At 37.6% G+C, this 21144-nt stretch overlaps 1 protein-coding gene across 1 annotated transcript in view; it reads right to left on the bottom strand.

Moving 5' to 3' along the window:
• Nucleotides 1-279: 279 nt before the first annotated feature.
• Nucleotides 280-21144, bottom strand: part of LOC134671343 (B-cell lymphoma/leukemia 11A) — a 45622-nt gene continuing 24757 nt past the window's right edge. Inside the window, exons 2-5 of the mRNA XM_063529169.1 lie at nucleotides 18357-18530; nucleotides 17884-18087; nucleotides 17523-17708; nucleotides 280-3791 (exon numbers count right to left, since the gene is read on the bottom strand). Coding sequence (XP_063385239.1) covers nucleotides 1795-3791; nucleotides 17523-17708; nucleotides 17884-18087; nucleotides 18357-18530 — 2561 coding nt within the window. The 3' untranslated portion in view covers nucleotides 280-1794. The remainder of the gene's footprint in view (nucleotides 3792-17522; nucleotides 17709-17883; nucleotides 18088-18356; nucleotides 18531-21144) is intronic.

A 21144-nucleotide genomic window follows, 5' to 3' on the forward strand; every position in this document is an offset into this window, starting at 1 on the left:
CTTGGTCTCGTTACAAGCTAAAGGGGTTAAATGAAAACAGAGAATTTGATTAACAAATCGTGGATATTTATTGAAATAAAAATAATAAAAATGAAATATAATAAAAACAGTTCATATTTCACGTCGTTACACAATAAAATTTGTCTTAGTGTTTTTTTTGTTTTACTATTTTGTCTCCGTATGTCGTTCATATCAAGGAAATTCAATGTATAGTGGTATTTTTTTAAATTATCAATACATGTTATCGATTTATAATTGTTTTTTTGAGACCGTCAATTTTTCAGGGTTTTATCGTTAGAGTTTGAGTGTGCTTTTAATTTCATGTTTGAAAATTTGTCGGTTTCAAAAAAGGTAATAATATAAGCTCCAACTACCTATGTGATAACTAAAATATTTAGCAAGTGGTGTATGAAATTACGACAGTCAGTAAATAAAGCTTTATTTGAAAACATATTGATTTCGCTACATAAAAGTTTTATTGACTGACTTATTAAATAATTTTTTATAAAGATTAACATCGGGAAATGCAAAGTTATTCTAACAGTGTACCTAAGTGATAGCAATGACAATTTGACTGAGTTTAAGATAAAACAGAATAAAATGCCTAAGACCTGTCCAGACAAGGTTTGCTTCAAATCTTAACAAATAAGATCATAAACATCAAACCAAGTAGACTGAAGAGGCCTTAAGCACTTTGAATACCATAGACATCACGACTGGAGACAAAACACTTCTATAATTTCCTTACATATTTATCTAATATAAATTCTATCATAATTTACATTAAGTACGTATACTGAAAGATTTCACACTTGGACTAATTTAGGTACGAGTGAAAGGTTCCATAAATCACGAAAACATCTTTTAAAACAAAACTGGAATTATTTTTTCAGTCTTAACAAAGAAACTAGCTCTCGTCGGCTCGACTCGAACATGAAACTAAGGTCTAATGCTTCTCCCATAGATTCATTTTGATTAATTTAAACACTAATTAAATTTAGAAATACGCAATTACTAATAACACGTAGGTACACTTAAAATCGATTCCAATTTTGCTTTCTACAATACTTAAAATATCGATTACAGGAAACTCACCGTATTTTCCAAATTTCGTTTATTTATTTTCTATAATTTCCGAAACATCTTGTCTTCTATAAATATGAACATCAATAGGTACTCGATTTACATATCATACTTATATTTAATATTTACAAGGTCTTAACTAAGATAGGAAACATTTGCTTATTATTGTACAGTAAACCCGAAAAATACCAAACAACTTACTTCCAAACACGTACATTGCTACACCGAACTATGAAGATCCTAAGAAAATACTGGAAAAATCTATTCATAATTGACACTATACAGCTTACAACTAAACCATACATTAAATCAACATAGCTTAACTTTGGCATTGGTTTCCACATTTTCTATAAATTAAAACATGTCAAACAAAGATCAATCGAATGTAACATTTAAAGATCATTGAAAATGAACAGTACAGCCTCAAAATAAAAACATAATTCGCAAACTAACATTAACAATGCAACGGGAACTGCTCAACACTGGTTCAGCTCAGGCCTATACGATATGTCACTTAAGATATAAATAAAATTAATGCCCTTCGGTGCGGAAGCTCTCGGGCTAATATTGCAATCATTCGCCAACCAATTCAATTCTTAAGACTAGAACGTTAGTGTGATTCAAGCGGTAAGAAACGCAACGATTTTAGGCCTAAAAGATCTGGCTGGGCGGCGCAGGCGGCGGTAGGCGGAGACCGCCCCACGGGTAGAGTCACGAGGCCTCTTCTCGACACGCGTTCGAGTCGTCGGACAAAGCTAACGGTGCACCGTTACTCTGATTCACGACGCACTTACGCATGTGCTTCTCGAGTGTTGACGGTACTGAGAAGGGCATCTCACAAAACCGGCAGCGGTACACGTCCTTTCCCAAACGACCGTGCGTCTTCATGTGCCTGGTCAACTTGGAGCTCTGAGCGCACGCATACGAACATAACTCACACTTATAGGGTTTTTCGCCGGTATGAGATCGCCTGTGGACTGTCAGATTTGAGCAGTTCTTAAATACCTTCCCACAGTATTCGCAAGTGTCATTTCGACGTCCTTCTTTTGACTTCAAGAGAGGGTTTTGTAAGAGACCGTTGCTGGTGTTTTTGAGGCCATCGAAAATATTTTCAGGTGGTCGTTGCGCGTGTAACGTTGGCAGCCACCAACCCTCACCTCGGTCCATATCTAACTTCATCCGCTTGGAAGCTTCAAACGGATTTTCAAAAGGATTAAACAAAGGGTGTGGTTGCGGCGGCATTTTTGCGAATTCTTCTTTAAGCCGTAACGCAGCAGTGGGAGGCATGCCGTTTGGCTTATCGCTGGAAGGACCATTGTTATTGTCACGGTCCTTCGCCAGTTGCCATTTAAGCGAGTTTCCCGATTCCTGTAATGCCTGTTTAAAAGCTTCGCTGTATTGAGCAATGTTTGATAAACCGAATTTATCCATTAGTTCACCAACAACGGAAGCGGATGGGGGATGAGCGGGTAGAGGAAGAGATTGTTTTCGGGGTGGCGCGGAAGGAGCACTGCTATTTGATACAGTTAAGTCCTCAGCTTCCTCAACGTCCTCGCCATCCTCATTCTCCTCGTCTTCCTCACCATCTAACTCCTCGTCTTCTAGATCTTCATCTGAGTCATCCTCACCGGTGTCACCACCAGACTCTCCATCTTCCGTATTGGCATCAGTTCCCCTATGCACTTTCATGTGCCTTTTTAATTTGGAAACTTTCTCAAACGCTTCGTCGCATTCACTACATTTGTACGGTTTTTCGCCGGTATGTGTGCGGCGATGCACCATTAAATTATTCTCGAAGCGGAACTTCTTTCCGCAGAACTCACAGGAATGTACAGCCTCGTCATTATTGCGTTTTGCAGGCGGAGTCGAAGACGGGCGATCGGGAGGCGCGTCCGCGATCGGCGGCTCCGCGCGGCGCTCCGGCGACGTTGAGCTATGAGGCCTCGAAGCGTCGCGGGGCGCGTCCACCGTCCCGGGTCCGGCGCCCACCGGTGGAGTCTGGCCGACTCGGGAGGGCGACGGGGAAGCGAACGGCGGCGAATGCTTCCTGGGGCTAGGAGAGCTCGAATTGCCTGTGGCCGCCCCTGGACTGGTCGTACCGGCCAGTTGCCGCAAGCGCTGCGAGTAAAAATCCAGCTGGGGTTCAAGTGATAGTGGTTGTGATACTGGAGGTACTCTGTCCCGAGAGGAGACCGACGTCGGTATGACGGGTGGCCGGTCTGCCGGTGACGGGAACGGTTGGTGAGGTGGGAGGGAGTTGGCCGCTACTGCTGCCGCGGCCGCAGCCAAATTGATCCCATGGTGGCGAAATTGCTCTGATACCAGTTGCTCCATCCTGAACCTATGGTCGTGATGGTTTGGTCGCGCGAAAAGTGGCGCGGGAGGAACTGAGGGATGAGCCAGCGGTGGTAAGCTGCCCGGGAGTGGCATTCTTAAGAGACCACCGACTCCGAAAGGCGAATGCATATCCGGAGGAGGCAGTAACGGGTGGTGGCGAAGCGACGGTGGCGGGAGCGGCGCGCCAGTTGACGAGCACCCCGAGCTCGAAGAAGACGTGCTCGACGAGGAATGGTTCTGCTTATTAAGATGTTGCTGTGGAGCGTTATCCACGTATATCTTGACTCCATGGACGTGCTGCACGTGCTGCAGCAGCCTCCACGCCGAATGCACGCGCGCCTTGCAAGTGGAGCACACGTAGTTGCTCGGCTCTGCGGGCAAAGAAAACAAACTTTAAAAATGTGAAAACTAATCTCTTAGGGGAAAGGTTTCCAATAGAAGATTTACAGCAATATTAACACGGGCAAAGTGTCTAGTAATAGCTCTCACATATCGTAGTGTTGGGCCTAGGGAGTGTGCGTGGCGCGCATGCTAATCAGAAGGTCCGAGGGCCGGGTACGTCGGCGGCCGTGAATGATCGCTCCTCCGTGTCCCGCAAGATTCATGCACCTCTAAAATCTTATGAAATATACGGGGCCGGGATCACGTACCGGCCCACTGTTGATATTGAAATCTATGTAACATTATCCCGGATGAGAAAAAAAAACGCCTGAGTGTTTAATTTTCATATTTCATATGTGTCTGGAGATTGTAACATATGCAGTTTGGATTACCAGTGATAAGTTTAGGAATTTTATTTTATTTAGGTTTACGAGAGAAATATAAGTACGAGTAAGTAGTCAAATCATCAATAACACATCTATATTAGGTACATATGACATGCTGAATAGGACTAAAAAGATCAATTACCTACTGTGTATTATTCCTTACTAAGTAGTCCTTTTTTACTTGTAGGTACTGATTTTCTAACAGTTTGTATATTTGCTTTGGATTCAATTCAGTAAAATAAAAGGTACACCTACAGACAAAAAAATTCGCAACAAGTGAGACTACGAGACATGTAATATATCAATATCACTTATGATTAATATAGTTACGGATTAAAAAATGATATAATTGATTAATTTCATCCAGCTAGTATCGTCTAGTCAAAACAATAAAAAAATAAACTATTGTTTCCTAATGTTCAAGCTCAGGAGTTACGCAGTGGACGCTTGGTCAAGCACCGGCCGTCAAGGCGGAGTTTTGACAGTAATTTGATTGCTCATTGTGAGCGCGGGCCACATTTTATTGTGGAGACAATAACGTTCTCGACTAGTGTTGGGACATTAACCTATTTGTATAACACATTTTCTATAGTACATTAAATATCTTAAGAACGGGTCACTCACGAATTTTAAGTAAAAAATACGTGAGGGTCACTCACGTTCTTAAGATATTTACTATGACTGTGTCTCACGGAAGTTTTGTTATTAAAATTACATTTTCTATGGTAGTTAAAATTAGGTTTTTAAAGGTGTTTACCTTTATGGTACCTAAGTATCAAAAACCAATTGAGATACAGTTTAGATTAATATGAGTAGTTAGTAACCAAATAAAGGTAATGTGTATTAAAGATAAGTTGTTACCTAATTTTCTTATTGTCAATATGGATTTACCAATACCCTCAAATTCAAATATACGTAATAATTAAAATTATGTCCGTTTGCAGAATCACTACACATTACACTTCTGTCGATACAAAATTGAGTTATGTACTTATTCGTTGCGATAGAATACCTACCACTAGTATTTTCAAGATACCGTTTTTATATACACTAGTTTTCCTGCTCTTTAATTTTTACGATACTAATTTATTTAATATAACTTTTTTGCACAATAAAATAAGTACTGATCCACTGATCCCGGTCCTGTGCCGTTTCTCGCCAGATCAGTGGCGAGCAGTCGTGTTGGAGGCCAAGACACACTTTGGGTCGCTGCGCCAGAGGAGTAAGTAGTAAGTAAATAAAATAAGTACAATAGAAGTCAAGTATTTGTACGAATTTATTGAGGCAATGGGCTCAAAAATCTTACTCCTCACTTAAAAAATCTTATCAAAGAAGCCGGTTTCAGCACTAAGATGACTAATACGTGATACCTAATAAACGTAATTTTGTATCGATGTGCCAGTTCCCAACGATAACAGCACTAGTGGGCGCGGCGATAACATCGCACTGTTAAGATGCTTATTGAATTGTAACGGTCAAATTGGTGCCGGCCAGATTTTCTTGTACCATTGAATTAATGCTTCGAATTTAATTTTGTTAAATACGTTAGACTAGGCTTTATGTATCTATGTTTCGCTTTAGAGAGAAAAATATTGTTTTTAAGGCAACCTTCATACCGAATACCTATTATGATGTTTATTGATGTTAAACAATTAGGTTTTTATTTATCTAATCCGCATGAAAAAAGTGAACATCGAATAGTATCAGCAAAAAGAATAGCCCTGTCATAGTAAATGTTGTAGTCATTGTAAATTTACTGCCATCTATCGACACACGTCTATAACTCAAAATAAATACGTATAAAATTATCAAAAAAGTGAATATATATGGATAAATGATTTTATTATTTTTATATCATTTTGACCCATGTTCATTCACTGATATCTACGAGTATAAAACGGTGTCGTCACGCCATCTAGCCGAGCATAGGCTAAAGGTGTGTGCGCCATCTATCCGAGAATGACTTTTTCTTGATTTCCGAGGCACGTTTTTTTCTTAGACTTTATTCATCTTATACGAAGTTACATATGTCTTTGGTATCAATATCAGTAGTTGTTAGTATATACCTACAGAGTGGCCAAAAAATAACTGCATTACTGTTGCCAGGGAGGTTTTGGGATTATACTGAGCAACTTTTACTATAGGACATGGGACCAACCCCGAAAACGTGAAGTACAGTCCCAAAACCTCCCTAGCAACGGGAATGCAGTTATTTTTTGGCCAGCCTGCGTATTATCGCCACTTACATTATTTATTGATTCAGTGTTATTAATAATTGTAACAAGTGCTGAAAATACATCGTAGAAAAATCTACCTATAGGTATTTATTAAAATTTTACCGTTCATAGAAATACAACTCATAAATATTATGACCTTTAATAGCATTGTTCATTGTGTCTGGTCATCAAGGTAGAGACTGCAGAAAAAGTAGAATAAATTCTCATTTCCGTGACTTTCCATTTCCCGTCAATTCGATTGCATTTTTCTTTTGAATAATGTATAAATCAATTTTCTTACTTCTACCTATAGCGTTAGCATACCTCAATTTTTTTTTATAACACATTACACTGTTTTATTTATATTATTTATACTTCGTGTAAAATATGATGAAGATTTTAACTAAGCTGACAATATTGCACGTAAGCAATAAAGATTGTTATGGAATCCTAATTTTAATTAATATAAGAATTGGTAACTAGTTGGATCGGCAATCCAAAGTTGTGAGTCCGTTGACCAAAGTTGATCATTGTTGATTTTTTAATTGTGATTGACATCTGTTTATACAATTCATAGATTGGAATGTGGTACGTCTCACAATAAAGAAGGAAATATATTAGCATTTAAGAATATTATACTGGGTATTTGTATGAAAAATAGGGAGTCTAAATACTTCATCATTTTTAAAAGTTGTAGAACAAAAGTATCATCGTTTGAGGAGTACAATCGATGTTTTCATCATTTGCTCATGTTACAGGTCACACCCGGTATTTATTTATTATACACTAAATGTTATAGACAAGCTAGTAAAAATAAATAAGTAAAATACAGTTACAGATTCTTATTATTAAACGTCAATATGTGTCTTCTACCAGTACTTGTCACTTTAGACGTGTGTCGTAAGTACGGTCAACAACGAACTTAGTAGCGGTCCCGGCTTACAGCGATCGAAGTCGGATTACACCGATTACAGACCGAGCCGTAATTTAAATCGATTGTTCGATAAGATCTTTTCGCCTGACCGTACTTTTATAGGGCGGTTTAGTTTTTTAAAGTTGTCTTGTAATTTGCTTCTGATTTGTTTTGAATAGGATTATTGCATATTATTGTATATTTTACACTTTGAATAAATTAAACTCCGTCTAAGCTAACTTTGCACACATTTGATTAAAACAAAGTGAGAGAGTGTCATTATAATATAGACATTTTACATTAATGGTGGCATTGACACACTTTGTCGTTGCAGAGTTATCGTGGTCCGACTCTAGAAATTTTGTTGTGATTACTTTAAGGATTACTTTTTTTTCTTTTTTTATTCAGTTAGGTACGTATTTTGGAACAAAACTAAACAGATGTGGAAAATATATCACAGTATCTAAATAAGTTTTGAGCACGGCCTGTATAAAACGATTATAGTGATAGGTATAGATAATTGATACGATTGAATCATGATAATATTATGGACTAGTGTGGGTGGTCAATCACGGGTATTAGCTGTCATATTATTTAATTTAGATTGAATATGAATATATTCCACTGATTACGGCTTAAAGCGTTTTGGTCTTAGAGGATATTACCAAACGGAGTAACCGTTAACAGGCGTTCCCCTCTGTCGAAAATAGGCGGCCAATGGTCATACACATTGTATGGACTGACGTTTATATGACATGGCTATTTTTACGTTATGTATACGTTTGACGGAAAAATCGGCAGAATATTTTGTACAGAAAATTACAGACAAGGCGTCTTCGTTTGGTTATATCCTCCAAGTGTTTGGTAGTGTATGTATCAATATTATTAATCTATGATGATTATTTGCAAGTCATGGACTGATAAAGGATTAGTATGGCTACTTTGTACGTGTATATCTAAAGGTGTAGTATTAATTATTTAGGCAGGCAGCTACTCCAAGAGTCAGTGTAAAAGATTTACCCCCTTATTCATAAACGTTTACTGAAATTGACAAGCCGATAATAATCGTTTGTCCCTTTCCATAATACCAATACGTCGGAAAGGGACAAACGATTATTATCGGCTTGTCATTTTAGTAAACGTTTATGAATATGGGAGTTAAGAGTCCGTCTAAGTTAACTTTGCACCGACTTGAAGTGGATGACACTCTGTCACTTTCACTAAAGTGAGGTTATAATCGTCATATTTTCATACAAATTTGACATTAATGACGATATTAGCACATTTCGTCATTGCAAATGCCATGCAAAGTTAGCTTGTTTCGACTCTACCACATATATAATTTATTTTCGAAAGTTACGAATAATATTTCTTAAAATGTTGGACTCTGTTTGCATTTCCTTGAGAACTAACTACTTATTTTATTTATGCATTTCATAATGACACTATCTCTTCTATCTATCATGAGCCACTTAATTTTAAAGTGATAAAAATGATGTAAATCGATGTAGACACAAAATTAACAACTCTAAACATATCATAAAAACGACACAAAGTATGTGCGACATTCGAAATTCAAAATTCAAATTTCCCAACCAGCCAGCTACTGTTATGGGTCACAATTTGCACCATTCGGGTTATAACCGGGTGGGTGGAGGGGGGACGGTCATTCAGCGCAGCGGCGCGACGGACATCCGCCGCATAACAAGTCGATGGTCGCGTTCTTATTTCGAAAGATACGAAATGTGAATTTGCGGTTTTTAATGCTGCGTGATTGGTTGTTCCTTTTTTAAATTGTTATGATGACGGTATGAGGTATTTGACTACTAGTCAAATCCGTAACTTTTTTCGAACTGTCAAAACGATTTGCTACTATGGAGTTTATATGAAATACTAGCATGTGACGTCACGATCAAATTGCCTACTCTTTATAGTTTTATAAGGAAATTAACAGAGAAACGTAGACAGCAGTTATTTTTAGATACAATTTAGATTTTAAATTTTAATTTTTTAAATTTTCTCTGATATATTTCTGGGGCTTTACCTATTTTTTGCATGGTGTAAAAGAATTTATTTTAAATACAATCAAATACTCTATTTTAACAATTTATTGCATAAAGTTACAGAAATAAAAATAATATGTGGGTATGCTACACGTACTTTTTTCCCGCGGTTTTGACTGAGCTGCATAACGATTTAATACATAGAACATAATATATGCAGTTAAATACATAATAATTTTGAATACAATTCAATAAATATTTTAATGCTTTAAATATTTTTTCTCACGTCCTTTGTTTTGTATCCGTAAATAACTAAGATTTTCAGATAAAAACTCATTTCAAAGTGACACATTAGCTGCACATCACTATCTCAAGAGTTTAGCAGTTTGTAGTTCCTCGCGGTGTCCGCGCAAGGCGCTGGAGTGTTATTACAATCGCTTGCTGAGTCGATCGTTTCGACGATCCATTATAATTACAATCTCTGGTGTTACACGATTGTTACGGGTCAGAGTTCACGTTATAATAGTTGGCATGACAGTTCGAGTCGCCTCGTACTCATAATGAAAGGGAATGGAAGGACTGGGGTGCGAACAACTGTCGGCGGCGCCGGATGCTGCGCGCCGGCTTCCGGCCGAGGGTACAGCGTTTTAGGCTCGACTTTTCAAATTTTACATATTCCTAACCGAAACTGTTTATGATGTGTCATTGGATTTTTTAAACTTTAGTTTCAAATTTATTTTTAAAACTAATATTCATTTGATATTTACTAGTCGCTTTTAGGTGAAGGAAAACATCGTGAGGAAACCGGACTAATCCCAATAAGACCTAGTTTCCCCTCTGGGTTGGAAGGTCAGATGGCAGTCGCTTTCGTCAAAACTAGTGCCTACGTCAAATTAGTTGTCAAGCGGACCCCAGGCTCCTATGTGAGCCGTGGCAAAATGCCGGGATAACGCGAGGAAGAAGGAAGTTTTAAATTTATATTTAGTCATTCAGCGGTAACTACGAGTCATATTTGTAAGGACTCTATGAATTTATTTTCAATTTCATGGTTAAATGCTGGTAGAGAATGCGGTAAGGAATTAAGTCTGCCACGTATTTCAAACTGGTTAAAATGTACAAAACTTTTACTGAACAGCGCTAAGGAACAACAAAGTACCGATGGAAAATTTTCACAATCAATACGAACAAATTTTAAATCGAACTAGAACACTTTAAATTACCTTTAAGTTATACCTTTTATTTGCACTACGTAAAATCGGTTTAAATCTATTAGCAATTTCGGTATGCAACTGAACTATTTGAGACTGAATAGTTCATGTTATAAAATAATTCACTCAGACCATGCACTGTAGTGTCTTAACTACACTGCACATAGTGCTGTGATTATCACTCGCTAGCGTACTTCGCGACTGAGCGTCTCTCCAGTTATACACCCGAATCTATAAGTACTCAACCTAGACCGCGTCTATAAAACCTACTGTCCACGGAGCAAATAGAGGATACGGTGGACCCCCCTTAGGGGGCAGGGGGTCCAGACGGGTGGTGTTTAAAAATTTCACCCCCACTGCCTTCAGCCTTACAATGCTGTAATCAGCGATTGCCTTTTGAAATCGAAGCTTGTGCTTAATTTTTGTTTTAGTTTTGTATGTAGCCAATAGAGCGTGCTTATCGACGGTAGTTTTGTAAAAAAATCTTGTTCATTTATGAAAAATGATTGCAAATAGCTCTTCTATTAAATATTTAAAAATGTTCCAAAATTCAAGCAACACAGCATATCACTTACTTCGGTTCGGTACTACACAGTCGAAAGAGATGTAAATACATATGAATGTTTTAAAGGTAACATAGAAATAACGCGCGGCAATACCTTCAATTACATAACATAAGTCATATTCGGTAGCTAAATAAATCTCGTTTGTACGATATGTACTTATGCCACGTGATTCAATGTAAAGGTTAAACTATTGTCAAAGCCGTATTCGAACTTCAAGATATTCACAAGAGACGACACGTACTAGATCCATTCTAGATACGTTATAGTTTAGATATCAACTAGTTCTCTTTTGCAGCGCAATTCGGGCAACCAATGTCACTTTTACGTTAGATAGAGTAAGATATCTATTAGATGTGAATTGGATCTCTAAGTCATATCCTGTGGAAATCGTTCAAGAGTATCTCCAGAATCGCGCAAATGTCAAATTTGACAGGTTAGATCTTAAACATATCGTTATCGTATCTTGGTGATGTCTAAAAGATATCTAATTAGATGTCTATTTCAAAATCCGAACCGGTCTTTATAAAGACAAATCAAATAACAGTTGACTGTCTTTGAGCAATTCTTTGTTCAGTAAGTGATCTGTTATCTAATTTTAGATGACAATTACCTGATATTACTACACCTTATAAAACAAAGTCGCCCGCCGCGTCTGTCTGTGTGTATGTAGGTTCGCGATAAACTCAAGTCTACTGAACGGATTTTCATGCGGTTTCCACTTGTCAATAGAGTGATTCTTGAGGAAGGTTTAGGTGTATAATTTGTTAAGATATAACCCGTGCGAAGCCGGGGCGGGTTGCTAGTTAATAACAATAATTTGAACTACACTCCTCACGCGGCTTCATCCGTGTGACTTTTACGTAGAAATGTGAAAACATGACCAAATATTGGGAAGGTTAACCAATTATTTTGAAAGTGAGTTTTTTTTTCAATTCTCAAATAATAGACGTAAGAAATCTATAGCTATTAATAGCTAGCTAGCTAGTAAGTTTATAGTAAGTAAGAGTAAGTTTGGAAAATGTTCGTTGGCACATCAGTACTTCTACGCTTTTATTGGAAATGCCTGTTACTCTGTTAGTATGTTACCTATTACTAAAGTTTAACTCATTTTCAACCTGATGATTACCGGAATTAATTGAGCCTTATGTTAATCTAGATCAAAAATATATTTCACCAATTTTTTCTTTAGATTAGACATCAGATTATGTTCGCCAATTTTTTGTTCCATAATATAAAAACAAACATCCACATAAATTATCCCAACAAATGTTTTTGGTAAAATTAATATGATACCTGACATATTATTTTACTGACTCATAAACTCGCCAATGTTTAACAAGCGTCTGGGTCGTAAGTAGGTACGCAACTGTAATTGAATTTACAAGGAATGACCGATTTGACCGTCGCCAGTAGGTATATGAATACAAGTGTTTTGCGATGTGGATACAAAAAGTGACCCCTAGACTTTGAAAACACGGTTCAGTTGTTTTCAGAGTGTACAAAAAGTGTTGGTGAAGAAACGAGAGTCAAAATGATTATCTACATATTGGTTTGAATACCTACCTAGCATTCATACATATAATTATTATGTTATTCTAATAGATAAATCCGTGGTTCCGGGAAATAGATGTGATTATATGTATGTATGTAAAACAGAAGCAGATAAATTCGTGGGATTTCGAAAATTAAGAGGCAAAAGCATACTGTTGAAAATTCTGAAGTAGAAATCGTTCTTAGGATTAAACATGTTAGGGTCTTACAAAATTTACTCGACGTATCGTTAACAAATCCCAAAGAATGCATGTTACCTACATGAGCGGTCAAGGCACTAGAGTGCGTGTTCAGATATTGTGAACATTTTGGCCGCTCCGATATATCTGATGGCGACTGTACGAGTATATTCTACGAGCCTTCCTTAACAACCATTATAATTTAAACCAAGACAAAATGTTGGGGAAAATTATTAAAACTGACACCAATATCACGGCTCGGCACACAGGCGTAACCAATCGTGGAGGGTGCGTACAATTTGTGAAATGCGATAGTTTACAGAAATCAAGGCAAAATGGGCCAAGCGGGCGACGCCATCTTTTTTAATAATTTATTTTCCTGCCTTTAAGACAATCAAATATCTGCCTATGTAAAGCAATGACAGCTAATGTGACTTTGAACAGTAGAAAACGTAAGATTTGAAAACAATATGTCAGGTGTCAGTTGTCAAACTGACCTCTAGACGGCGATATAAAAAAGCCATTAGTGGTGTAAGTGTATAGATGTCACCTTTTATGTTTTTATATTCTGCTGTAGGTACGTTAGATAAACTTAAAACCGTATAAGTACTTTTAAACTAGAGGTAAATATTACCGTAAAATCTTAAATAAACGAATTTTTAGATTTTAGACATGAAATATCATGATGACATGTTTTTGTCCCAAAGTAAACTACATAACTTAACTATAAACATAGAAACCTTATTGCTCCTGTGGACATCACAGTACAAAACGTTATCGCCCAAAATTGGCCCTAACTTAACACATGTGGCGGCTATTTTAAACTCGTAATAACGCCACACGTGTGACACACCCATTACCACATATTACAAAAAATGCGAGGGAAACAATAAAATCGGGGGATAAGTGGACGTTGTAAAATTGATTTTAAGAAGAGAAGAGGACGTGAAGTATTGAAATCAGCACATAGTAAGAAATTATTACTTAATATTGAACTTGTAGTGGAAATAATTTAACTACGTATGCTACGATTTCGTAATAAAACAGCTACGTACCAAAATGTTACTACCATAATAACACCCCATGAAGCATGTTAATATACAACAATATGTATAAATTTACAACAGATCATACCTATAAGTTTGAAAAACATCAATCGCTTTGCCAATCAAATTCGCTTTTAATTAACAAATTCCCCACCGGTCACTCTGCAGTACACAAAGCAACCATGGGAGCTATTCGCCGCGACCCGTCCAATGCAACCGACACAACAATCCTTTAGATTCCTGACCTAGGGGACCGCAGATAAATTAAGCCGTACTATTCTATAAAAAGCTTGTCAGAAAATATAGATAGCCCATCTCTACCCGTTGCGTGCCCGGGGCAATCTATCACAGAAAATCTATGATATATTTACACACACTGAATGCATTATCGCCATTCCTAAATCAGCTATCAACGGACTCTTTTCACTAAAAGGGTGAGCTCCACTATAGAAAAGGTTGACCCCTCATAAAGACTTATCACCTCATATACAAAATAAGGCTATACTAATCCTAACCATCTCAAGCCAAATGACGTTTAGAGAAGCAGATCTTAAAGATCAAATTCCAATGTACACAGGTCCGTAGATCGGATCTCGCCAAAGTTAGCGGTAGTTTTTTCACAACAATCTCCTCTCGGACTTAACTTACGTTATCTCGCCCACGAACGCCACGAGGAATGGAGCCCGCACGTACTTACATAATAAGGACGATATTTCTAAAGAAATTTAAATTCACCCGCAAAGGTCCCGAGTCCCAAGATAGGATTAAAGATTGGGCGCAAAGATGGCCCTTTTGTGGCCGACCCTTAAGAAAACATGTCTTGATATGGAAATATCTTGAACGGGACGTAATCGAGGAATCATTTACGGGGGCGATCGCTTGTCGGAAGAAATTATCAGAATCTATGAATGCGTAGATAATTGGTCAAACTTTTAACCCCCGGGTTTGGGATGACGACGTTTATTTTGCATGAGCGGAGAAGTAAAAAGCGTATCATTGTTAAGTCATATCGGACCGAGCATTGCGATGCGGTAGAGCGTGCATGCTCACGTTTAAAAGGATAATTTCATCTGCGGCAGGGGCGCCGCGGAACCGACGCGGCTACAACTGTCCAGACCGCATAATTGTCATTGCACTGCAATAAGAATGACCCCGCAGGCGATGGACTCGACATGCAACCAGTTGAAAAAAAAACAACACCACCGCGTAAAAACATGACGTCCGAACTAACAATTTAAACCCTTCATCAAATTGTAACGACGTAACGAGTAATTTGAATACGAAACACCTATATAGCTCGACAATCCTTCATTAATTTGTAAGCCAAACAAAGGATACCAAATACTGGACCCACCGTACACTTGAGCCAATATTTGTTTTGATACAAATAAAGTGACGGCCATCGGTTCTCGGTTTTGTGATGGTAATGACTATGGCAGACCTTGTGGACACAGTATCCATATGTCGTATTCTTTGTTAAAAATTCAAATGATATATAAACATGGGAATCTTTATACATTAAATTCTTAGAGAAATAGTCATTGACACGAAATCGAATATCGGTTTGTTCTAAATTTAACTAGGAGCTTATTCAAAGGACACGCGATAGGCACGAGACAATCTTCCCCTCACCTTTACATGGCGACGTCACTTCTAAAATTAAAACCCACTTATTTTAAACCCGCCACTTAGCCACCTTCCCGTCTGTACAAAAACTAAAAATATCCCCGACCATTGTGTCACGCTCAAAGAAGTTCCATAGGTCACGGCAGCGCATGAGCATGTACCGCGTGTCAGGAACACGCCAAACATTTTTTATCTTTGAAAAAATTATAAAAGGCCGCCTAACAATAGACCTCAGTAGCATCTTTGACAATTATAATATCAGTCGACCGTTTATGAAATGTCATTAAGGCCGTCTTGTTGTCAATCGATATTAAGCTCTAAACAAATGACAACAGGAGTTTAAAATGCCAGAACTGGTTTTGAGTATTCAGCTCGTCGTCATGGTTAACATAAGGGTCATCACAAAAGGCACAAGATAACAATGAACGCACGTCAATCGTGTGCTCATGCAAATATTTTTTTCTTCCGAAACCTTCCCCTTATCTGTTCATACAGCGATGGGGTTAATTAATATGTACAATATAATACAATTAAATTTATATTCACTTTTTTAAGTTGGCGCGAGGTCACGACTTACTGTCACCATTAGAATTATGTCGTTGTTTTGACAATACGCTTCCATATGAATGCGGTTTTAATGTTCTGTAGATTTATGGATTGAAGTCTTTTGTTTCTGGTTATCAATTTAATGTGATATTTTATTATAACGGAGCCCTCATGCTTTATTGAGCACGGCTGGTGTGACAGCTCACTCGAAGGGGTTAATATTAAGGTTTAGGATAAACGCAATAAGCCGAAACAACTGGTGTTGAGTCAAACCTGCAATTGACATTTCGATGATAGCGCAATCGTATTACGTTGCAGCACTATTTTTCCCGAGTTTTTATGACGGAATTTTAATAACTCTTTCACGTTTCCTGGTCTCAAAATGTGAATTGTCTGGTTTCGGTTAGCGTTAAACTTCTAAATCTACAAAGCGAGGTAATGCGGGTAGAGAATGCTGTACGTTGCACAAATTCGGGTTTAAGAAAGCTTTTGTTGTGCAACGGTTTAATACAAAAGTGTCAAATGACGGCACATCTGCTCCCACAAAGGGTTACGCTCGGCTTTTAGATTATTTTCCGAACCACCCCCGCAAGATTGCTCGCTTATACAGATGTTCGTGATTTTAGACGTTTATTTCTATTAACTATAGCTTAAAGGATCGTTGATTTTTTAGACAAATTTTGAACATAATAGGTAGTAAAACTTTTAAACCAGTTTCGTTTCATCGACTAAAAAGTTGAGTGCAATTTCATTCTAGAAGAAGGTTTGGCAGAGCTAAAATGATTACACATTATGTTTTTATGTAGGTAATGCATATATTGTTTTCTTTCGATAAAGATCTTGACGACTCTTGGACAAAAGTATATCTAAAACGATTTTTTTACAATTGCTAATTCTTTGCCATGCCGTATTAACTATGAAAAAAGAAATTCAGGTACACGTTCGGCCAGAATGAAAGCACCCCTTGCATCAATAAGCAGCTAAAGTGACGAGATATACTACGGAAAGAAATATATGGACACACGATGACGTCAGCATTCCACGGACCAACATTGTTATTGTGCAACATCTCGCAGACGACAAAGGGCACGATAAAATTGTCTTCAGCGGCCGAATCCTTTGACACAAAGCGATTACCTAAGAATCATTTATAAACTAAACATGACCAAACGGCGATGACGTGAAGCTTCTAAATAATAGGGAATTTGTCAGTCGCACGTGTCTATTTGGAGATATATTTGGCTGGAAGATATGCGTCATCTCCGTATAGGGTATTATTTCATATGAAATAATCTGTAGAAAAGTATGAGAACAACGAAATCGTAATACCTTTTTAAAAGGAAGAACAATTATTCCCTAGATGACTCAGTTATTTTGTTTCTCATCCTTGATTTTCGACAGTAATTACCTATAAAAAAACCCATTTTACCAAGATTAGATATGTAGTTAGAACTGTTAGAAGGACAATTGTTCGTACTTACCACTGTGCATGGTATTAGATTCAGCGTCAGCAACTTCCGTCCTAGATTTCTTTTGATCATCTGGCGACGCTGAAGTATCCATGTGCTCTTGTTTGATCTTGGGTTTGATGTCTTCATCGGGGGAACTTGATGGCATTGGCGATGTTGATGCCCTCCGCTTTGGTGTTGATACACCAGCGTCAGCTTCTGTTGGTAACAATATTGTTTATGCTTATTAAAATCATAAAACATACAGAAGGCACATGGTCCAAAACATGTCAAGATAGAATAGTGATTGAGGTTTACCAATAGATTCATGAATCATGTAGATTGATTTATGTGAGAGTCTTCAGTCGACCTTATAGATTAGGAGACGACTTACCGTCTAATAACCGCTTTGGCGTGCTAGAAGCACCTCCATCCTCAATGAGATCAGGAGGGGCGATGGAAGGGCTAGCCAGCGGCGGTGTATGGACTCTGCTACTGGGCGGTCTTCTGGCTGTTAGCAACGATGGCCGCCGTCCGCTCGCGTTCGCGCTTGACACCTGGCCGGGTCGGGACCCATCTTCAGGGTCAGAGTTAGGACCTACGATGAAGACAGATATTTGAAAAAGGAATTGAGGACCTTTATATTAAAATCAAATTAGTTTGGCTGCAAATAATATAAAAACCTCACAAGCTAAGTGTAAAAGGATGCATCATCAGATAATAATATCAAATCCTTAGAGATATTAATCTCGCTGATGTTACCAGCTGTAAATTCACTCCGCCTTCAAAATGATAAGTTACAAAACACGAAAGGTTAAATGCGTCAACTTCGTCAACATCACTGCAACTAGTGTGACATGAACTTACCAGCAGTGTAACAGTGGTAGGACGTGAGATCCTTGTCGCAAGACGAGATCTTGTGCTGGATGAACCGCACGATGTCGGCGAGCGCGAAGGCGCGCCGACACGCGCCGCAGGTCAGCGTGTCGGACATGCCCGGCGTTGGCGAGCCGCCGCCTTCGGCCGCGCTGTCCGCATCCGCTGAAAGAAAAGGAAAATTAAAAAAACATAGATGATATCTTTATCATTGTTTTTTTTTTCATATTGCTGTTTGGTGAGGGTCAATCGGTCTTCGCTAGGAGTACGGGCGGCCGATTGCCTTTAAGTTTGTATTTTTATCATTGTTACTTACACTCTTCATTAAAGTATGTACCAATAAGCTGACTACCGGCATTTAAAACTGACAGACTTAATTCAAACGTATAAGTTAGGCGTTTCCATGTGGATAAGGATACAGCTTGAAGCGGAAAGGCTATTGATTGAAAATGTATATGTAGGAAGAAAATATTTAAAAAACCTTATGATAATATTTTGACAAGATGTATAAAAATCGTCAATATTTCAGATTCTAAGTAATTTTTGCACATGAGATTCTTGAAATTTATTTTCGCTTGCGATTGAACGGTTTCTTACTTATTTTTCCAAAGATGAAACGGTGTTTTCATATGTAAAATATTTTTAAATTATTCTGAATTGGCCAATGCCATCGTGTAACTGTGTAAGTGTGTACTGATGCATGGTCCGATCATTACTCACTGGTTCAATATTTAAACAGTTGCTTGGTGTACATCATAAGTATCATAACATCATCTACCCTTGTAAAATTTCAGGTATTTCAACTAATTACAGTCTTAAAATTAAATCTTAGTATTTAATGAATACGAAATGTCAATCAAAGAGCAAATAATATTTAGCAAATACTGAAAATATCAATGATGAGATTTATGAGTAGCCTTGCTGGCGTATTTGCTTTATCCATCTTTATCCACGTGATAAAATAACTGTCGCTTTTTAACACCGTGGCTATCCCACGGTATCCCACGCTAAAGTGACGGACACCGTTTCATCACGCTGTCACGTTGACAAGAACGACCATCATATCCGTAACAGGATATCGTATCTCTAACATCTGCGTAACTTACCTACTTTCTATACATCTCGCTCGCACTAATATGCGAGTACGCTGCAGCCTGCAACCTGCATAGAAACTAAGTTCCACACACGCTAGCGAATATGTCAGTATCAAGCTGGTGGTAGCCGTAGAAATGGGAAATGAACATTATTGGGAGATTATTTACTTGCGATGGATCCCTATTAAAGTACGACAGTATAATTAACTACAGTTTGGTCATATTTTTAAAGATGCTATTGTATTAACTACAGTTTGGTCATATTTTTAAAGATGCCATTTGTTTGGTCAAAAATGTTGAAATATAACCTGAATATTACGTACACAAAGCGTCAATTGCATAATTGCACGTATTGTTTACACATTGCGGTCCAAGTAACATGTCCCCAAAACACAAAAAAGTGGTCCGCGACATATGGACAATGAAACTTTCATCCCTTTGAGTGTGAAATTACATTTAATTATGAGTTGTAAGTCACGGTGTTTCTTTAAGGTGTCAGGTGGTTTGACCACTTATCTCTGAGCAAAGGATGATGGCAGCGGCTTGCGGTCATGGAAGGGTTTTTTGACTCTTTTGTACCAACCGCTTTCACGTCTTTTGAATTTTTAATAAGATGTTGCTCAACGGTGTCAACTTGATGTCTTTTATGTAAATTGGGTACCTAATTAGGGGGATGCATAACAAAAAAAACAATTATAATGGTAACTAATCAGACCAAAGGGCAAGATGGAAAACTTTGAACCGTTACATTGAAATAGTTATGAGAATTATGCATTTGAAATTAAATAATAATGTAGATAAGAATTACCAGGAAAGTGTCCAAAAAAAAGATTTGTGTTGTTGTGTTGTTGCTTGTGTGTTTTTTGTGAACATTTATAGCGTAATTGAAGTAGGCACATTAAGCAATAATTAACCACAAAATAGTCAAACAATACCGCTAAAATATATAGGTACATATGTGCCTGATTTTATTGCACAGGATTTTAACAATTACCAAGGGCTTTTTCACACACGATTGGTCCGTGTTGTTCGGATCAAAGGCGCTCTTTGGCTAATTTCACACAAGTACCGTCTATAACATTCCCTTATTATTATATCCTTCGCCATAAAAGAAATGTAGGCCGTTCCTTAATGTACAGGGGTGAAATCTGAGTACTAAATTAATATAGGGAAAAAACGTGATTCGACTGTTTTGTTTACCGTTGTACCTGGGTTTGTACAGGGGGTTTATTATGTAAATGTGTCATTATTAATGGGATTTTTTTCACGTTTGCTCAACGGTATGGCTCGTGGCAAATGGGTTTTGTTTTTTAATCTACCTTTTGGATTTATTTACATATAGGCACGCTTCGTTTTACATTTAATAGAGAAAACGGAAGTAAATCTATATTTCAAGACAAAAAACGATATTAATTAACTGATATGAACATATATTTAAAAACAAACAAATAAGTATAGCCTGTCCGATTTCTAAGATCAAGTTTGCATAGATTTACTATGGCCCACTTGATCTTAGAAAAGCCTAAGTATTTAGTATTTTTTTAGTCCTAAAATACTATTAACATATATTATGCTCTAATCATAACTCTACTAAAGTACCTACCACAACATACAACCATCACCTACACAGTATCGAGTCAATATGAACCCAATATCTACGGCATTAGATTACCTATGAAACCGTT

This window comes from Cydia fagiglandana, chromosome 15, assembly GCF_963556715.1.
Source record: "Cydia fagiglandana chromosome 15, ilCydFagi1.1, whole genome shotgun sequence".
In the NCBI taxonomy this organism is placed as follows: domain Eukaryota; kingdom Metazoa; phylum Arthropoda; class Insecta; order Lepidoptera; family Tortricidae; genus Cydia; species Cydia fagiglandana.